Source organism: Stegodyphus dumicola, chromosome 11, assembly GCF_044657685.1.
Source record: "Stegodyphus dumicola isolate Sdum_Otavi_A_Nest chromosome 11, ASM4465768v1".
NCBI classification, from domain to species: Eukaryota; Metazoa; Arthropoda; class Arachnida; order Araneae; family Eresidae; genus Stegodyphus; species Stegodyphus dumicola.
In genome coordinates this window covers 129,092,857-129,113,274 of record NC_140778.1, presented here as the reverse complement: position 1 = coordinate 129,113,274, position 20,418 = coordinate 129,092,857, and the positions used below count along the sequence as shown (strand labels likewise).

The window sequence follows — 20,418 nt, the reverse complement described above, 5'->3', positions numbered from 1 at the left end:
TCTAAAACTTTAATTTTGCTAAAATCTAGCCCATCTAGTTTTCAGACACTCTTTCCATATTAATTCCTATCTAGACCTAATTTATTAGAAACTAAGTATAGCAAAGAGTGATTAGTTCAACCATGAGAACAAATAACACAACATACCTGTTGGGAATTAGGAACACAAGTGAAATGGATATGCACAATTACAGAAGTATATAAATCAGTGGTTAATATGGCCAAGAACATGTATAAAGGGCCAAGAACATATATAAAGCTATAAAGCTAACCTTTTTACAGAATTGGCCTTGACTTTTAGCATATACCATCTATGTGTGTTACTTCATAGGAGAAAATTCTCCTGGCTTTTTTACTTTAATTTTGCTAAAATCTAGCCCATCTAGTTTTCAGACACTCTTTCCATATTAATTCCTATCTAGACCTAATTTTGAGGAAAAAGTTATTTGCATCTATTAAAATTATATTACAATGTCTGTCAGGCTTGTTTTTCCATATTTTTTTATATATATTCATACTGCGCAAAATTTGTTGATCAGACTTTTATTTTGTACCTTTAATAATGGTGTAATTCATTGATTGATGGAATTTGCAAGAATTCTTGTGGAAAAGAAATTTTATGTATACATTTTGCTTTAAAAATTAGGGCAAATCTCCATATCTACTGAAAATTAAAATTGTTAATATTACTATACTTAACCTTTATTTTTTAAATATGTGTTCTTGGGAAAAAAAAAGTACTTTTTTATATTGTCATAGGTATTTTTTCCCTATGCTTACAAATAGGAATATTTCAAGTAAGTGTGAAGCAATTTTGATATTGCTAAAGTAGTGTATGTTCTAGGGTTCTATTAATTCCCAATCTGAATTCCTTAAAACTTCTGTAAAACATTTTACAAAGTGAAATTTACTTCTATGAATTGTTCATTTGTTTGTTATATGTTAAAAATCATTAATTTTCCTTGGGACTTCCTTTATTTATATATTTATTATTCATATTCAATGAAATTTCAATCTGTTAGTTTCAAAATTTTCTTTTATGTTTGATGAAAACTTACTTAATTACTAAGCAGTCTGTGTAATGGCAATGCAGTGTAAATTCTAAAGTTAATGTAGCTTCCTACTCTTTTTTGAAATTGGGTAAAATTCAAGTTCAAATTTATTAGAAACTAAGTATAGCAAAGAGTGGTTAGTTCAACCATGAGAACAAATAACACAACATACCTGTTGGGAATTAGGAACACAAGTGAAATGGATATGCACAATTACAGAAGTATATAAATCAGTGGTTAATATGGCCAAGAACATATATAAAGGGCCAAGAACATATATAAAGCTATAAAGCTAACCTTTTTACAGAATTGGCCTTGACTTTTAGCATATACCATCTATGTGTGTTACTTCATAGGAGAAAATTCTCCTGGCTTTTTTACTGGAAAACCCAGCTTTTTATCATATCTCCCCACAGACTGCTAATTCTTGCTCTCTTTTTTTTTTTTTAAAAGCCTTTATTTAGGAAAATGTTTTCTAGCAATATATCAAATTTACTGAATTAATAAAACTTAAATGGGGCTAATTTTGTTCCTCCACCATAGTGATTTTAAACACAATTTTTCTTATCATACTTTATTTGATCTGAACTGTCTTAAGCTACTGTAGACATTTGTAGAGCATTTTATGAAGATTCAGTTTATTTTAAATCAATTAATATTTGTATTTTAGCCTTTATTTAGGAATATATTTTCTAATCTATGAAATTTACTGAATTAATAAAACTTAAATTGTGATAATTTCGTTCCCTCTACTTTAGTGACTTTCAATGCAATTTTTTAAAATATTTTATTTGATCTGAACTGTGTTAAGCTACTGTAAACATTTGGAGAACTTTTTAGGAAAATTTCAATTAATGTTAAATCAATTAATATTTGTATTTAATACTGTTTTAGATCACGAATGGTACATTACTAAGTTGAATTACATATTAATTATTTTATTTTCATCATATTAAAAGGAACTATGATTAATAAAGGCTTTTCTTTCTTTTTCAAGATTTTTCTCAATATAAAAATGTAAGAAAATTGTGAAATAAAACTAGTCAGAGACCATAAAGTTTAGAATATCTAACTAAATATTAATATAATTTTCATCAAAATTACGTCATAAATAATTCAATAACCTAAATAATGCATTATAAAGTGAATTTAAGTCAGATTGGAAATCTTATCGAATGATGTTGCCACACAGTACAGATACCTTCCAGAAGCTCTCAGTTTTTGGAGGGGGGGAACTCTTGAATTTTCATATTTCAAAGCTGGCAGCTGTGCTGCATAATATTTTACATTGGAGACAGAATTTTTATATGATAGATATACAATCCTACTTGCAAGATGAAATTTCTAATATTTTTTTAAATTGTGCATTTAGTTGTAACTATAAGCAGTTACTTTGATCCTTACATATTCTCAATAATTAGTAATTACTGTTTTTTTGCTGCTGTTACCTATACGATACTTCTAATCAATGTTTTATCTTATGACAAAATAATGCAAGAATATTTATTCTGTAATTTGACATTACAAAATTAAGTTTCTCCTGGAAAACCTTTCATGAAACAAAATAGCGTAAAGCTAAAAGCAGTTACCATTAATTTATATGTGAAAATATTTTCAGCATTTTCTGGCTTTAAGCCATAGGCTTTTGTAGCACATCAAATCATACCAAATGATGCATGAACTAAAATAGCATTGTAATAAATCGTGTAATAAGTACATAACAGATATACATACAGATATTAATTAAAAACTTTGAAAACACTAATTTTTGCGATCATTTTTCTCAGTGGCAACAGTCTTGCACACTGGAGATAAAAATCTGCTTAATTTCAAAAAGTTTTGCCACTGCTCATTTTCAAATCATAGAGTTTGTTAATAAAAATTTTGTATGTTTTTCAAAATATGAAATAAAAGTAGCATTGCCAAACATTGAATATGTTATTATTATTATATAAGGTCATATTCTGACATTGAAGAAAGCATGTGATTGCATGTGACGTCATTGTAATTTGAAAATCTTTCGCTGATGTGGGCATTTTAAATAAATAGCTGCTTTTTTGTTTTGGGTTAGGATAATTAACATGATATGTTATTGCCTTGTTAATTCTTTTATTGATATCAATAAAAGTTATTATATTACATTAAATTAAATCATGATGTCTTATATATTAACATGAAGTATCAAAAGATTTTGTTTCCTGGTTTGGCAACAAAAAATTTTTTATGAATTGAATGCTGCTTGGAATGAATGAACTCATTTCATTTATATTGAAATGTTTTTATATATTTTCTTTTCAGGTAGGCATAAAATATATAAGTTTTGCTTTGGCCACTGTCCGCTCCTCTGGCGGGCTTACCCACTAATATGCATATAAAAAAATTATTGTTGCAATGCATAAATTTTTTTATACTTTGATAACCAAATACTTATTGTAATTTTATCTACTTATGCAGGGATATTCACCAGTTATAACCAGTACACCCATGTATAATCAACAAAAGGCAGTAAGTATTTTTTTAAGCTTTAAATGACATGTATTTTATTACAATAACTATAACTATTGTACTGCATGAAAATCAATATTAAAGATATACCTTTAATAATGTAAAATAAATAATACTCATATGTGTATAAATTCATGCTCTTGAAAAGATATTTTCCCGCTCTGACTTGGGTAGTGTTTCATTATTTTGTTTCAATCATATTGCAGATGCATGCATTATAATTTTTGCAAATTTTTGTATGCTTATATTTTAATGCTCACACCATATAAACAAAGTAAAGCATTTCATGTATTTAATTTCTAATTGAATAATAGTGTTTAGTATGTATGGTTTGCTTCATTTAGTAATGGTTTTATAAACTATGAACAATTAGCTTCACACGCACAGGTGAGTGCATTCTCATGAACTACCTGCTAAAAGTGGTGGGACTTAATAAGCATTATACTTAAGGCAGTGGGTCACTATGCTTACTTCTGACAATGAGAATGTACCGCAACTTGTTTCTTTAAATACATCGAGCTTTTACAGTTGAAATAAATTCATTATTTAATCATATATGTTTATTATTTCCAAACTGGTATCATGTTTTAATGTATTGATTAAAGATTCATGCAGTTTTTATGGAATATTTAAATACTTAAAGATAAAAAAGAATTAGCAAGCTGAAATTGCATAAATATTCTGTTAAATCTATTCACCTATATTTTAGGATTTATTGTTGGAATTAAATTATTTTAATTCTTTCATGAATTCATTGTTTGAGCATTTTTACATTTAAAAATCCAGTATTCAGTAGTTGTACTGAATACTGGGAGTTCAGCCTGAACTTTATACCAGGTAAACAGCCTGCCTGCATGGTTTAGAAATCAAACATCTTTTCCAGGCACAACATAAGTATGAGTCAATTTCTGTTAAAGAAAATAGATGCTCCCTCAAGGAGGAAGAGTGAGACGGAATGCCTCTGTGAAGGCATCCCCTGTCACTTCCCCCACTGTGATCATATATTTTGGTTTAGTATTCTACTCTGATGGTCTCGACTCTAACAGCATAAAATGCATAAGCCAGGTTCCTAAAGCCCAAAACGGGCAGCTTGTGCTGCCTGAGAGTGTAGGGGCTTCAGCCATTCATGTGGGTGGCATGATTAGTAGTTTCACTAGTTTCAGGCACACCTTTCGTGGTGTTTCTGAGAGATAAAGCTTAACATCCAAAGATTTGGTCTGGTTCTAAGGCACAAGGAATTTTAATCTGCTCACTGGGAATGGGGCACCCGCAGAGGTGCAGTGTAAGAAAATTCCTTAATACGAGGTAACCAAAAATGTTCTTGCCGTTTCTCATATGAAATTGGAAGGGTGACCCCCAACATAAAAATAGACGCCAGACCTGGCGATGAAGTGGTTAGGATGATAGTCCGGACATTGACCAAGAGTATAAAAGCGCATTGCATGGGTACTTCAAACATAACTTTCACAGCGACTGATTGAAATGGGTGCATCAAAGGCACTGATTCGGAGTTGTTTGCTGTAAGATTTTAAAGTGGGCCTGGCAGCAGAATCAAGTTGCTGAATTTGCCAGGCTTTTGGGGATGATGCTGTTAATGAACAAATTGCTAGGCAGTGGTTCGAGAAATTCAGGTCGGGGGATATGTCTCTTAGTGATCCGGTGGTCGGCGATAAGCACTGGCCTAGAGAGTGACAGTAGCTAAACATGTGGTGAGCTTGTGCACACTTCCAGGTATCTGATGAAATGATCAGACTCCATTTGCACCGTATCAGAAAAGCATACAAGCTCAGCAAGTGGGTACCCCACTCACTATCCGATACAAGCAGGCAACAGCGTGTCATTGCTTTCTTGGCACCATAATGCATCCATATTTGATTGAGTACTCACCAGTAATGAAACATAGGTCCAGTATAATACACCCAGGTGTTACAGACAATGGTTGTCACCACAGGACCCTGTGGCTCACACTGCGAGACTTTCTCTCCACCCACGCAAGATACGCTTCGTATCCGCTAGACTAGTCACCAAGTGGTGCACTATGAGCTCCTGCCAGTGGGCCAAACCATCACAGCAGACCTGTATTCGCAGTAGTTGGAATGTGTGCGTCAGGTGCTGATCCATAAGAACCAGCATTGGTCAATCTTAAGGGTGTACTCCTCCTCCATGACAATGCGTGGCCTCATGTGGCTCGGGAAACCAGGGACACCATCCAATGACTGGGCTGGGAGACATTACCCCATCCACCACACTCCCCAGATCTCGCGCCAATAGACTACCACCTTTTTGATTCATGTGAAATCCTTCAACAACTAGCCAAACCTCAAAAAGGCCCTCATGGAATTCTTTGCATCCAAGACTCTTGAGTTTTACCACAATGGCATCACTCAGCTAGCTACTCATTGGCAAAAGACACTGGATGCTGATGGTAATTATTTTGAGGAATAGCGGTAATTATCATTTGTTTTATGACTTTTTCTTTCTGACTGTCCAAAATGGCAAGAACATTTTTGGTTACCTTGTATAATTCTTCTGAAAGCTAGTGAGTCCACTCACCTGTGTATTACAGAAAGCTGGTTGAGGTGAGCTGGCACAGTTGCATTTAGTTCCAGAAGCAGTGTTGAAAAATTTATTGATTCCTTTCCTTAGACAGATAAATCTCATGTCCTTTACACTTTAGAAACATTAGGATTTTTTGGAAGCAGACAAAATGAAAAATTAACAACGCCTTCGCCGGGAATCGAACCATGGACCTCTGAAATACGTGCCCAGCATGCAGACCACCACACCATGAAGGCATATGCTTCCCCTTTTAAAGGGCAACTAGGGTTTTTAGGGAGCCTAATCGCCAAATACTGGGTGAGGAGAATCATCATCCACAACCCTTTTAGTTCGGGTGCCACTGTAGAGACACTGGGATTTTTTGGATACCATCGTCAAAGAAACTTCCTGCCAGTTTCAATAACCACGACTCCACAGCATTTTTCGTGTCGTCAGATCCAAAGCGCTTGCCACTAAGCTCGCGCATCATGTGCAGGAACAAGTGATAGTCAGACGGCGCCAAGTCCGGGCTGTACGGCGAGTGATCGAACTGCTCCCAATGAAACTGTCGAATTAACAATTGAGTGACACCAGCAGTATGGGGCCGAGCATTGTCATGGAGCAACACAATTCCTTTACTGAGCATTCCTCTTCGTTTGTTTTGAATAGCACACCTTAGTTTTGTTAAAGTCTCACAATATCGTGCCGCATTAATGGTTTCACCTCTGGGAAGAAATTCAGTAAGCAAAATGCCTTTCCTATCCCAGAAGACAGTGCACATGATTTTTTGTGATGACATTGTCACTTTGAACTTTTGTTTTTTTGGAGAATGAGTGTGTCTCCACTCCATCGATTTTTGTTTCGTTTCTGGTGTGAAATGACACATCCAAGTTTCATCACCTGTCACAATTTGGTTTAAAAAGTTTTTTCCCTCATCACTGTACCACGTGAGAAATGTCAGGGCACTACTAAGTCGCTTTGTCTTGTGAACATCAGTGAGCATTTTTGGAACATTTGTTTGACCTGCATTAAACATTCTTACCCACTTTCTCACCATTCCATCACTTATTGCGTATTCACCTTAAACTTCTGTCACTTGAGGATAAATTTCGGCTGGTTTAAGATTCCTCGCGTTCAAAAATTTAATCACGGCATGAATTTCACAGTCAGCGGGAGAATTAATTGTCTTAAACATTTTGAATGTGCACAGCAAACTGAAAACACAACATAGAGCAACCAAAATGGCAACAATTGAAAGTCAGTGAACAAGAAAGACTAGTACGCATGCGCGGGACGCCTACCACAGCGCTGCGATGGCGCTAGAATGAAACGGTACTTAGTTTCCGAATACGCTACGTACATTGGAAGAGACCAGAGTTTCAAAGAAATAATTTGCAGAGCAAGTATTATTATAACTTTGTAGCGATAAGTTACGTGTAGCTGAGTGGAAAATATTGCTAGTCGCACCATCTGTTCAGATGAATGTCATTTGTAATCTGAAATGCTAGCTTCACTAAGGTCAAACTTGAATACAGATCGATAACCACCACTTCAGGAGTGCATTTGTGATTCAAGGGCAGGTTTTTGCTTAGCAGACAACTTAGTGCATTTTTTCTTATTACATTTTATTGATCCATGTCTTATTAAATTTCATTTAACCTGAGTTGTCTTAATTTACTGTAGACATTTGTAGATTTTTATATGAAGATTTAAGCAATATTAAATCATTTAATATTTGGATTTAATTTTGTTTACTTTAGTGTATGAGACATTACTATTTTTAGCCACAAAAATACTATGTACACTGCATCAAAAAAAAGGGGGGGACAGTTCTATCTCTCTCGTTCTACTGGGCCGATTGACGAAATTCAACTTGAGTTTTTTATGTATGGAAAGCGTGACTTAGGATTTGTATTAGATTTATATATAGCATTGCTCTAATACAGGTATTTTGACACAAAAGCGGATTTTTTCTGAAAAGACATGCCAGTTTTTTCCATTTTTCAATTATACGACTCGAATTATGCCAACCTGCCAAATTTTGTAAAAATTGTCTGAGTAGTTTTTAAAAAATAGCTCTAAAAATTTTAACTCCTCAGTGTTAATTGAATTTGATATATATTTATTAATTTTGCTCTTTTTTATTAAACTTATTTGATTCTTCTTTTCATATTTTGAAATATAAGTTTATTCCAAATAAAATTCACCTATTTTTTATGATTTATTTTAAAATTTTTATTTTTAACTAATTTTTATAAATTTTTCAAAAAATTTTTGAATTGTAACATATAAAAGTTTTGCCGTCATCTTAAAGTAGATGTTTTCTAAACATATCTGCAAAAAATTAGAGTTTTTATTCAAAATTTCGTAAGAGGTACGTGAATTTACATTTCAGTGCGTTTTGAAATTTGGCTTATTTATTATAAGCGATAATAACAAAAATGTGGTTTATGCACTTTGTTAAAATTATTTGAAAGTATGAACTTTTTTTTCCCGCTCGTAGACAATGAAGAAAAAGGAAAGAAAAATAGTTTGCTATAAATTAAGAAGTTCACCAAGTGAATTATTCTTGACTCAAATTGAAAAAATTCGCCAAGATAAATTTTTAAATTTCTCACCAAAAATTACAAAATTTAATATCTAGGCATAATTTGAGTCATAGAATTGAAGTATGGAAAAAAATTGGTATGTTAATCCAGAAAAAGTCTGGTTTTTGTGTCAAAATACCTATGTTAGAACAAAGCTATATATAAATCTAATATATATCCCAAGTTGTGTTTTCGAAGCATGGGAATTTGAATTTCGTCAAACTGCCGGACAACAGTAGAACCGGAGATATAGAATAGGGGTGCAGTGTACATTAATAAGTAATTTTATTTTCATCCTATTTAAAAATTCTTTAAAAAATAAAGGCTTTCTTTCACTAGTCAGGATTTTCTTAGTATAAATGTGTTGTAGAATTAATAAATAAAATTACCTGAAGAAATACCCAGTTAAATGCTAATATATTTTACTTCAGAATTGAATTAAAACTAGTTCAATAACCTGAACCATGCATTTTAAAGTGAATTACAGTCAGTTTGGAGATCTTCTGAAATGGTGTCACCAAACTGTGTGACCTCCTGGCTTCTCCTGATTTTCTCCCCATTTTTAATATTTCAAAGTTGCCAGGTATGCTGAAGTTATATTTCATTGATCAACTTTCAGTGATCCATCACTTAATGACTAAACTTAGGATTAATGATGGTATTAGAGTAATGGAAATCTATAGCTACATTAACCCCTTAAGGACCAGCGCCGGGACATTGAAGCGCAGTCATGGAACCGGACCCGCTGAAATGGATCGTCGCCACCAGCCCTCGCATTTTCAACAGTTAAGCCTAATTTTACAAAATAAAATCGTATATCAGCATTTTGATATTATGACTTCAATTTTTGAAGTTGCATATTTAATGTACTTGTTTTTAATGTGTAATAATATAAAGAATATCACATTAATATAAATAAATTAAACAGGCAAAATACTAAAATCATAACTATACACACAGAAATAAATACTATAAACATGAAAAAAAATTAAATATGGGAGGGTGGACAAGAATTACCTATAGCTAATTAAATTCCAATTTAAAAATTTCACTGTGTGTGAAATAACTCAAAACAAGGATCGACACACAGTCCTACATTGCATATTTCGCACTCAAAATATGTCGTTTGCTTTCACTTTTCCTTGGTTTTAGTGCACACAACTCATCTTCTTCTACCTTTATTACCTTTTCCATTAATGTAAATTTTCGGAAACTGTCTGCCAATTAGATGGAAAGGTGGAGTGTCCGGTGATTTTGGACAAATTTTTACATTAAGTAAGGTCTCTTAGCCATGGTTAACAGAATGGAGCTGAATATAACCTCAACACATGTCCCAAAACTTCTTCAAAAGACACTCAGAAATATTTCATCCTCAGACCCTGTGTGACATCAGGTTTATATTAGAAAACTTCCTGTTTTTCTAAATTGAAAACGGTGTTCACGATGACCAGAAAGTGATCAAGGAAAGAGCCCCACTGGCCGGATATCCGTTACTGATCATGTCAATATATATATTATATATAATTGCATTATATGTAAATACATTATATACCAAAATATAACTCCTGTGTCTGACCTGTTAAATCGAGTAAGAAAAATAAAAACGCTGGCTCTTCCCTTAGAAATGCGAGCCAGATGCATAACGCGTCGTGAAAGCCGATAGTATTTCCCCTTCTGTAATAATGTAATGTTACTTTTTAATTAACCAAGAAAGCTTATGCTAAGTTTCAAAATAAACAGGAAAAGAAAAAATCTAAAGAAATATACAAAAATGCCTGTGCTCCTTTAATTCACAGGCACAATTATAAAAAGCTGTGATTTCCAGTTTGTTTATTTCAATAAATCTCTCAAAACCAGAAGCACAAAACAGAAACTAATGCCAGTACATGAAGGTCAAATGCCATATGAATCAAATATGTTGGGAAAGCATGTGGCTTTTAAAAATTCAAATAAACTGTTCCGTTTTAATGTCACGTATACAGGACGCTGGGCTTGTAGGAGCAGAATCGTTTTGTTGCGTATACGGAATGCTGGGCTGATAGGAGTGGAATTGTTGCTTTGCGTATACGTGATGGTGGTCCTGAACAGATTAAAAGAATGTAGGAAGGATGCAGGCATAAAATAATTATGTATTTTAAAATATTATGTAAGATTAGTCATTATCTGTTAAAAGAATATTTTTAAACATTTGTGTGGTGCGTAGTAAATTAAAGAACTAGTTGAAATATCAATAAGAATATGTCTTTTTTAATGTCATTAAAGAGAAGTGCATTTCAAATGGATATTTATTGCATAAATTAAAAGCAGGAATATAATGTCTTATATGTATACATAGAGTCTATGGGCCTTCAGCTGGTTTTCAAACTTTATTTCTTTACAGCATATTTTTAACCACTTTTGGTCATCAGGAAAGTGTAGAGTATCTCTTTAATGTGATGTTAAGTATTCTAGTGCTATAATAAGTTTTAATAATATATTAATATTACTAAAAGTTGCTGTTATAATTAGTGTTTTATTTAACCTGTAAATTTTTATGAAGAAAAAGATTTAAAATTAAAAAGCTAATTAAAGAACCTGCACTAAATAAGATTTTTTCATGTACACGGGCTAAAATCTTTTACAGGCAGAGTGGAATATTTACATGTGTTTTTTACTGTTTATTTAAGTTGATGTAGAAATTAACTGAATGTTTTTCTTTGCTCTCATTGTTTTCGAACTTTAATCTCATTTTTATTCTTTTAATGAATTGTTTGGATTGGGCACAAAAATTAATTTAAATTTCAGATTTTTCTGTCGGGGAAACTGTAACTGTGTTTGTTTATTCATGTTATTTGCTACTAAAGCTTTCTATTGTTTTTTAGATGAGAGATCCAAGTTTTCCAGTTGTTCTTAATACTATTCCTGATTCACCTGGGATGCCCGAGGATAATAATGATGTTGATTCTGTTATCGGAAGACTATCTATACTTGACATCACTCCGTAAGTTTGTTTTCTTTTAAATTAAGTGAAATAGAATTTTCTTAGTTCTGACTTATCTTTAATTGTTAGCAAGATACAAAAATGCACAGGATTCTTTGTCAGTGTGGTTTAATTTACATTGGCCAAACTATGAGAGCCTTAAAATTTCGCATTAAGGAACATGAGGCATATGTTAGAAAAAAAGAAATACAGAAGTCTTCTGTTACCCAACATTGTTGGTCTGAAAATCGCACTTTGAATTTTTCTGCTGCCAAAATTATTCAAAAATCATCTTCCATTGGATTGGTGAACTGGATTTTCTGGAGGCATTTCACATTCAAAAAAATCTTTCTATTCTAGTTAACGACCCTAATTCCAATCCATCTTTGCCTTCAGCCTTTAAAGAAATTATGTTTTAATTCTGGTTTCATTAACAGAAGGCACCAGTAGCTTATTTCCTGCCCAGGCTTTCTTATCTTATCTCGTTCATTTGCGCTTTTGCAGCTGAGGATGATGGTTCTATAAAACCATCGAAACTAGTCCTGTGAAAATTTGAAAATATAATGCTGATTTTTGTTGTTTGACTTCCAAATTAATAAATTGTTATCATTTGCTTAGATTTATGTATATATGTAGAATATAAATAAAACCATAAAAATATTTACTTGATTTTAGAATTATGCAAAACAGTAATAGATTTTTGAATAAAATTATCGATTTTCAGGGTGATCTAAAACAGGTCCTTCTTCTTCGGGAGCAGAAAATTTTTGCCTAATCAGTGCTAAAATAAAGTTGCTGTTTTGCCAAATTAAAAATTTTTTGCTGCCATGTTTCTCTTCCAGTTTAACATCTGCCTGAATGAATAAGAAAAGGAACACAAATAATATGCACTACAAACTGTGGTATAAAATGTAGCAATATAATTTAGTAAGTAAATGTGTGCTGCACGTGAACCAGTATCAATGGCTGTGAAGTTAATGTCAGATAGGACTAATAATGATAGAACTAATGAAAAAAGAAAAAGAAAATAATGTTTACCGTGCAGTTCTGGCGCAAGTCTGTAATTGATTGATTGTTTATCGCGTGCCGCTGTTGAACAGACGGCATATAGAAGATAAATTCAAAGTCATATATGTTTTATATTTATTTTATAGGTATTTCACATGCACAAATATATATATTATACAAGATGTGTGAATAAAGTGACAAGATTAGAAGCATAGCATTCAATTTGGCAACACTGGACCATTGCCGAATTTGGCAACTGCTTGGAAGGAAGAGTAAGGAAACATTTGATGCACACTTTTATGTGCTTGAACTGAGTAGACTGTGTAGGAATTCCCCCCCCCAAGTGCGTTCTGAAAATGAATGATATCAATTGCGAGCAATCAGGTGTTGCTTAAGACTTGGAACATGGTGTGACAGATACTTTTGGAAAGCTTCAGACTTTATGGAGACAAGATTTTGTCAGGGGCCAGGTTCAGAAGGAAAGGAATCTGTTGAAAATGAAACATATAAGGATAGTCTTGGAACTGCAAAAACTGACAAAAATATTGCTGGAACTTGGGAACTTTTGTGTTCTTTTCATCGCTTGATAGTCAGAATGATCGGAGAAATGTTAAATTTGAATCACACCACTATTCACCAGATTTTGATGAATGAATTGGGGATGAAAATAATCGTTCTAAAAATTCATCCGAAAATCCTTTTTGTAGGAGCAAAAGAACAACAAGAGGGAAAAATGCCTTGATTTTTCGGGGTGATTTTAAAATGACCCTCATTTTCTGGAACATATCATTACTGGTGACGAGTCTTGAGTGTTCCAGAAATGAAGCAACAGGGCTGGGAATGGCATATGTCAAACTCACCATGACCAAAAAAAGAACAAGAATAAGCAAGTCAAAAATCAAGAGTATGCTGATTTGCGTTTTGATAGGAATCATCCACAAAGAGTTTGTGCCTATAGGCCAAACAGTAAACCAAGATTTTTACTGAGAAGTTCTTGAAAGATATTTCCAAGATGGATAATCCACCTCAAAAGTATCATTTTGGGAAGCTAGAAAACAATAAAATGGCTATAAGTGCAAAATTTCAACGTTTTTTATGAAGTGTGGAAATATAATTTCCAACACTGTATGGTTTCCTAAAGTTAAGTGTTGGAAAATGTTAAGTGTTGTTGATGTTACGTCATCTGGAAAGCCGATTGGTTACCGTGAGATGACGTCATGCCTACTTCTGCTATAAGTATCTCGCGTCACTCTGGCTCAGCCCTTCTAGTTCCTGCTTTCCTGGCACTTGGGTGTGCGGTTTCCAGCCCCTTCAGAAGGATGCGTGCAGTCCGGTGAATAAGTTCCTTGGTTTCTGTATACAAGATGATTGTTCCAGAATAAGTTCCTTGGTTCCTATCCACAAGATGATTGTTCCAGAATTAGTTCCTTGGTTCCTCTATACAAGATGATTGCTCCAGAATAAGTTTCTTGGTTCCAGAGGCTACCATATGAGTTACTGCCATGGGCGGCATCCATGTTCTTCATGAAGGTGGCATTTAAAATACGTTAGCGGCGATTCCTCGTGTTCAACTAATGCAAACGGAGTTAGAACTTGATTTAAATTTCAGGTGTTTTCTCGACCATTGATCATGGACTTTTTGAATGTGTAGCCAATTTCATTTTGAGGCCGCATAACTACTGTTTAGGACATTTTTGTTTGTATTGAATGCCAGTGTTTTTGGAGACCAGGTAAAAATATTATTTGATGAATGATGGTTATGTTATATTTATTTTTCCTAAGACTCTGATATTGTTTAAATTTATTTTCTGTGTTTTTATTCTTTATTATATTGGACTTTTTGAATGTGTAGCCAATTTCATTTTGAGGCCGCATAATTACTGTTTAGGACATTTTTGTTTGTATTGAATGCCAGTGTTTTTGGAGACCAGGTAAAAATATTATTTGATGAATGATGGTTATATTATATTTATTTTTCCTAAGACTCTGATATTGTTTAAATTTATTTTCTGTGTTTTTATTCTTTATTATATTGTTAATAAATTGGTTAAGTTTGAAACCTTTTTATTGTCTTCAATGTCTGCACAACATATTATCTCAGGGAGCTTTTATTGCTACTACTGCTAAATGTTTAATTTTATAAACTTTAAACTTTGCTTTAGCATCATTAAGTCCTTTAAAGGAGGCAATGTGAGACTGTAATTATAATTTAACCCTTAGCGTTCTGCATGTTTTTGTACCACTGCCTACCAGCAACTCTGGCACATTTTCGCAGGATCCGGTGTTTTTAAATGCAGCATCCAAATATCTGCATAAATCTCTTTCTTGTAAATATTTTATCAAAGAAAGGGATGTGACTATTCTCCTTAACTGACCAGTAATCGTGCATATTCGCCAGAGGTATCGTACCTATATTGATAATAACTCCAATAAAAGCCCAAAACTCATCCTCTTCCACCACACGCCACGTTTTCCAAATAATTACTAGATATTTCTTTATTCTTTAGAACATTTTCTGCATAATTGTTGGTTTCTTTTATAATTTCATTTACCAGTTCGTTTGCGAAAAATAGTTTGAAATATTGTGTCGACTGTACAATATTTGTAGGAATTTGTGGTCCAATGACCTTTGGCGATACATTAAAATGTATTCTATTCGGAATATCTTAATTCTTCCGTGACATCGCGCAATTCATCTAAGTTTTCCGGCAACTCTTCACTTTCACTTTCAATAACTACCATAACTACTCTTTGGTAATATAATTTCGGATCCACTACTTGAAGTGTCAGAATTATAATCAACATTGTCTTCCACAATATCTTCTAACAATGAAAAATCAAACACATCTTCACTATCGCTCAACTCTATATTCTCATCACAATAATTATTTTTCTCCATGTTGCTAACCATAAAGTGGGTTAAATAATGTTTCAATCATAACAGTAGTGAGACTGAGCACGTTTTAACTAGAGATAACAATTGCCAATGCCGACGATTCCTTAACTTCTTAAGCCTAATCATGCTAAAAACATTGGGCTCCGCAGCGGAGCCTACAGAGTTACGGAACAAATGACGGAAGGCTCTGTAGCAGAGCCAATGGAGCGCTAAGGGTTAATAACAAATTATGAACTACTTTATTTACACATGTATATGTGTATGTCATATATATATGTGTGTCCTCTTAGTTACTGTATTTTGACATTGATTTTTCATACAACATTACTGGATTCTCATAAAATATACATTTATTTACACATTTGTTGTATTATTATCACCATAAATCACTTTGGGGTTAACATGTAGAGGGGAAACTGGTTCTCCATTACAAACAAGCTGACAGCATTTGAAGCTGATAGTTGATTGGTTGAAAGCAAACAACTTGCAATTTTTTTCGAAAAGAAGAAAAAAATCGCACATATTTCTTTCAGTAGTAAATTGGGCAGAAAGATTGTCTGAAACAGTTGTTTATATGAAACAAATGCATGTGTGATATGGGCCTAATACGTGGGCTAGCATTGCCTCCTTTGAAGGGATGGACAATTTACACCTATGCCTTCTTCAGGATTCGAACCCAGGCCCTTCGGTGTGGTAGTCAGAATCACCAACCACTTTCCAGTCTGGGTGGCATGTGAGAAAATATATTCATTGTTATGTATGTATGACTATTTATATCTACAGTGTTTTAGTGGAATGGGGGTACTTAAAATGTGTTATTCTAAATTTTTTCTTAAGAGTTTGGTAATAGGAGTTGTAGGGTACAAAAGTGATTTCATATCTGTCAGGGCTTTTAATCAGAATTAATTAGGATAATAGCCTTATGTACCTTGCCCATAGGCAATTCAGCAAATATTTAAAACTAGATTATTTAATTTATTAAATAATCCAGTATTAATTATTTCCTTACTTTAATAATGTAGTTTAGCCCAAATTTGAAGCCATCTAATTCAACAGTACCCAATTTAAAGATATCTTAAATTAATCATTTTCATTGGTCAAACCCAGAACATATATCAAGTGATTTTCTTATTAAAGACTTTTATATGAAGCAATATTTTTGCTATGGATGTGTACATAAAACATAAAAGAGCCAGGTCTGATAAGTGCAAACAAGTTTTTAGCATTTTATAATATAGTACATATTTAAAATTTAATTAGCATGGCTCATTTATTTAATGATAATTTTCAATAATCCCTTGATAGTCTTTAAACCAAGTTTTTATTGTAATGCTGTTTTGATACAATTTAATTTTATCTAATTTTTATTTTTATAAATCCTTACTCTGTAAGTATAATTCATGAAAGTTGTATCTCATTGCCATATATTATAGTACTAACTTTAGTATAGGTTTCTTCGTCTTTAAATAACCGTATCAAATATTCAGGTATTAATAAAATTATGCCATAAATTGTATTAACTTTAACTGATAAATAAATTGTAATTATTTGTATCATTTATTGCATTTATTTAATGCATATTGATTCAAGAATAAATTAATCACATAATATGAGAATTTCCTGTAGTGCATGTCTTCTTATAGGAAAAACATTCTCGCTATCATTCAAATAAATGTTTGAAAAAAGAAAATACAAACTAAAATGTGGGTTTTCCTACTGCCATACAGTAGAATCTCATTGAGAAGTCTTTCAGTGTCCTGAAACTATAAAATAATCATAATATAAATATGATCAATGAAAATGCCAGATTTTACTATCTTTTAAATAATATGTAATATTTTCTCTGTTATTTGCAAAACAAAATTTGGCTTTGAATTAGAAGAGTCATTCTGTTGTTAGTGTTCTGAAAATGAGCATACACTTTTTCTGTAGGTGATTAATTACAGTCAGATTTCATCAGCCAAAACAAATGGAAGAAGAGGAATTAAGCTACTAAAAATATGATTTATTGAGAAAAGTTAACATTAATTTTGAATTCTGTATTATTTTATTATTTCATAAACTGCTCGATAAAAAAAAAATATATGTTAATCATAAGTTCCCCGTTTCCTTCATTGTTTCTTATGATTTCTTAGGGTTCCTTATCTTTTATTTGAGAGAAAGATAGTTCCTATAATAAAATTTTGATGCTAAGAAAGCTCATATAAAACTGTTACTCTATTGTGTTCATTTTGGTTATATTTGCATTATCTGAATATTTTACATGTGGATGAATATTTTATTTAATAAAAGTGCAAGTGATAACAAAAGTGTGTGATAGTGATAACAGTGCAAGTGATAACAATAATTGAAATCTTCCAGCTGTTTTGTTTTCTCTTTTTTTAGCATGTGTACATTTACTCATTAAAAATGTTTATTTATTTTTTAGCAATGTTTTCGTTCAGAATATTTCTCATGCTATAACAAGTGATGGTGTTCTTGATCGAAACTTGTTACCTCCAAATTCTACAGTAAAAAAAATATTAGATGGTAAGGATAAACATTTAATTGTGATGACTATAAGCAAAAGCAAGATTTAAAATGTTAAATTTCTTAACTCTTTTGCAAAGTAATTCTTTTATTTGAAGATTTTAAAGTGATTAATATAATTTTGAATTTAAATCTAAAACTCATTAATTTGGTCATTAAAGATGTTAACATTTATCAATTTTTTTTTTTTTTTTTTTTTTTTAATAATTTTATGTAAAGCAAAGTTATGCAAAATGTATAGCTTTATAGTTTTACATTTTAAGTAAGAAATGTTTGTCTGGACTTTTGGTGTAGAAATATGCAAAAGTTTATACGAAATAGTGTCACAAAATGTTCTAATTAGCTGCATAAAAAGGGACCAACTTAACTGAAATTTCATTGTCATTATCTTCAAGTAATTTCCTTTTGAAGTTAATGCAGAAGTCCCAGAAATTCTGCCAATGTTACAATGCCTATTAAACACACTTTTTTCTCATGCAGTTCTGCTGAATCTTCATCTGTTCTTTATTCAAACCATGCCATATTTTCTATCTTTTGTCCTTCTTTATTTGAAAGATAAAAGAATTGTGGATTGCTAAATCAGGAGGATGGAGAGAGAAAGGATATGCAGGAACCTTCTCCTTCTACCTTCCTTGATAAGTAAAACACTTTGATGGATGCTTGAATTAAAGAGCTGTCTTATTATCTGCAGGTGTCTTCACTGGAGGTCTACTGGAATTAATATTCAAATTTTATGAATACTTTCTTAGGCTACTTTTTGTAAAAGTCTCTTCATTTTCTCCAAATGTTTTTTGATTGTCTATTAAATGTTCAAAGCACTTGCAAATATGTATTTCCAGTAAGACTTGTACCAATTTTGATGTAAAATTCCATTTATGCACGCTTTTTGAGTATCTTGTCTTTGATAATGAGATAATAATGTGATACTGATTAAACAAAATGCACAGCACAGGAACATGCTTATTCAATCCAAATACTTTTATTACACTAATTAAGAAGGCTGTCAGGAACAATAGTTTATGGTACTGCACTAATCCATTTTCCAATTTTGTGCCATGTTGCTAATATAGAAGTTTTCGTTATCACTTTATACTTTTTTTTTTTTTTCCAGTTTATTGAATTACAGTAGAATCTTGTTGAGAAATCTTTCAGTGGTCTGAAACTTAAATCTTCCTAAGAGAAAAAAATTTCTAAAAGTAATAAGATAATAATTTCTGCATTTAGTACAGAGAAATGAAAGCAAATTCATCTCTATGCACAAACAGTTTGAGAGTGTGCAGGGAGATAAAAAGAAATCCATATTTCATTGTTTAGTCGACTTGTTTGCCTACCCAACCTGTAGTTTCTCAAATATTTCAGTTTCTCTAATGCTCTTGAGGGCACTATCAGGAGCATTGTCAATAATTTTTTGAAAATATTAGTATGGCATTTAAAGCTTCGTAGTAGGGAGAGGCATACATTATCTTCTGTCTTTGTTCTCTCTCTACATATGTTGCTCCACAATTTTCTAGGTAAAAATTGTAGGGTTTGAGGGAAAACATTTGGTGAAATTTAAGTCAATCAATATTTATTGTATGGTTTTATGAGTGTATTTTGAATGATTAGTGTATATGAAGGACTTTATGGTCTTATCTCATTCAAATTATCCAAGCTATATCAGCTGAAAACTGTGGGAAGTTTTTTGTCATCTTCCATCACATGAGAAGAGATTGGTTGCATTATTACATACATGATGCATCTACAAAATCTTAGAATCTGCCACATGACAGGTGAATATTTGTTGTGTCTAATTTTCACTGCATCAGAATAAACTGGAAAACTGAGGGGAAAAAATAGCCATAAAATGTAATTTAGAGGATAAATTAAATATTTTTCATTGCCTGGAATGTTAACTTTCATGATTGATGATTTACTGTGCCTTGATGTTGATTCAGGTGGATGATAACTGAATGATTTAAATGCAATATAACACGATATGAAAAAACAAAAGAATAGGCTGTGTGCATTAAAATGTTGATGCAATATGCTGCAGTAAATGCAAGTTTTGCACTAATAAGATATCTCAAAATGGTGAATGATGGTGTTATCCAGGAAAAAGGTATTCTTGTGTAACATAAATGACTGAGAGAAAAAATTATAAAAAAGAAGTGACTAATTTATAATAATATACATTAAATGCATAAAATGACATGCATTTCGAGAAACTAATATTGCAGCTGTAGATAATACAAGTTTTATCTAAACAGTTTTAGGTCTAATGTTAGTGCTAAGAAACAAATCATGAGAATGAAAATTAAAGTTCTGTTAAAGAAAAATAATCAAGTTGTTAAAGTAAATAACATAA

General features: G+C 32.2%; 1 protein-coding gene across 1 annotated transcript in view; it reads left to right on the top strand.

Annotated features, from left to right (window-relative positions):
* barr (non-SMC condensin I complex subunit H) overlaps positions 1 to 20,418 on the top strand; it is an 89,111-nt gene that overhangs the window by 35,614 nt on the left and 33,079 nt on the right. Inside the window, exons 10-12 of the mRNA XM_085827209.1 lie at positions 3,506 to 3,556; positions 11,544 to 11,662; positions 17,974 to 18,074. Coding sequence (XP_085683335.1) covers positions 3,506 to 3,556; positions 11,544 to 11,662; positions 17,974 to 18,074 — 271 coding nt within the window. The remainder of the gene's footprint in view (positions 1 to 3,505; positions 3,557 to 11,543; positions 11,663 to 17,973; positions 18,075 to 20,418) is intronic.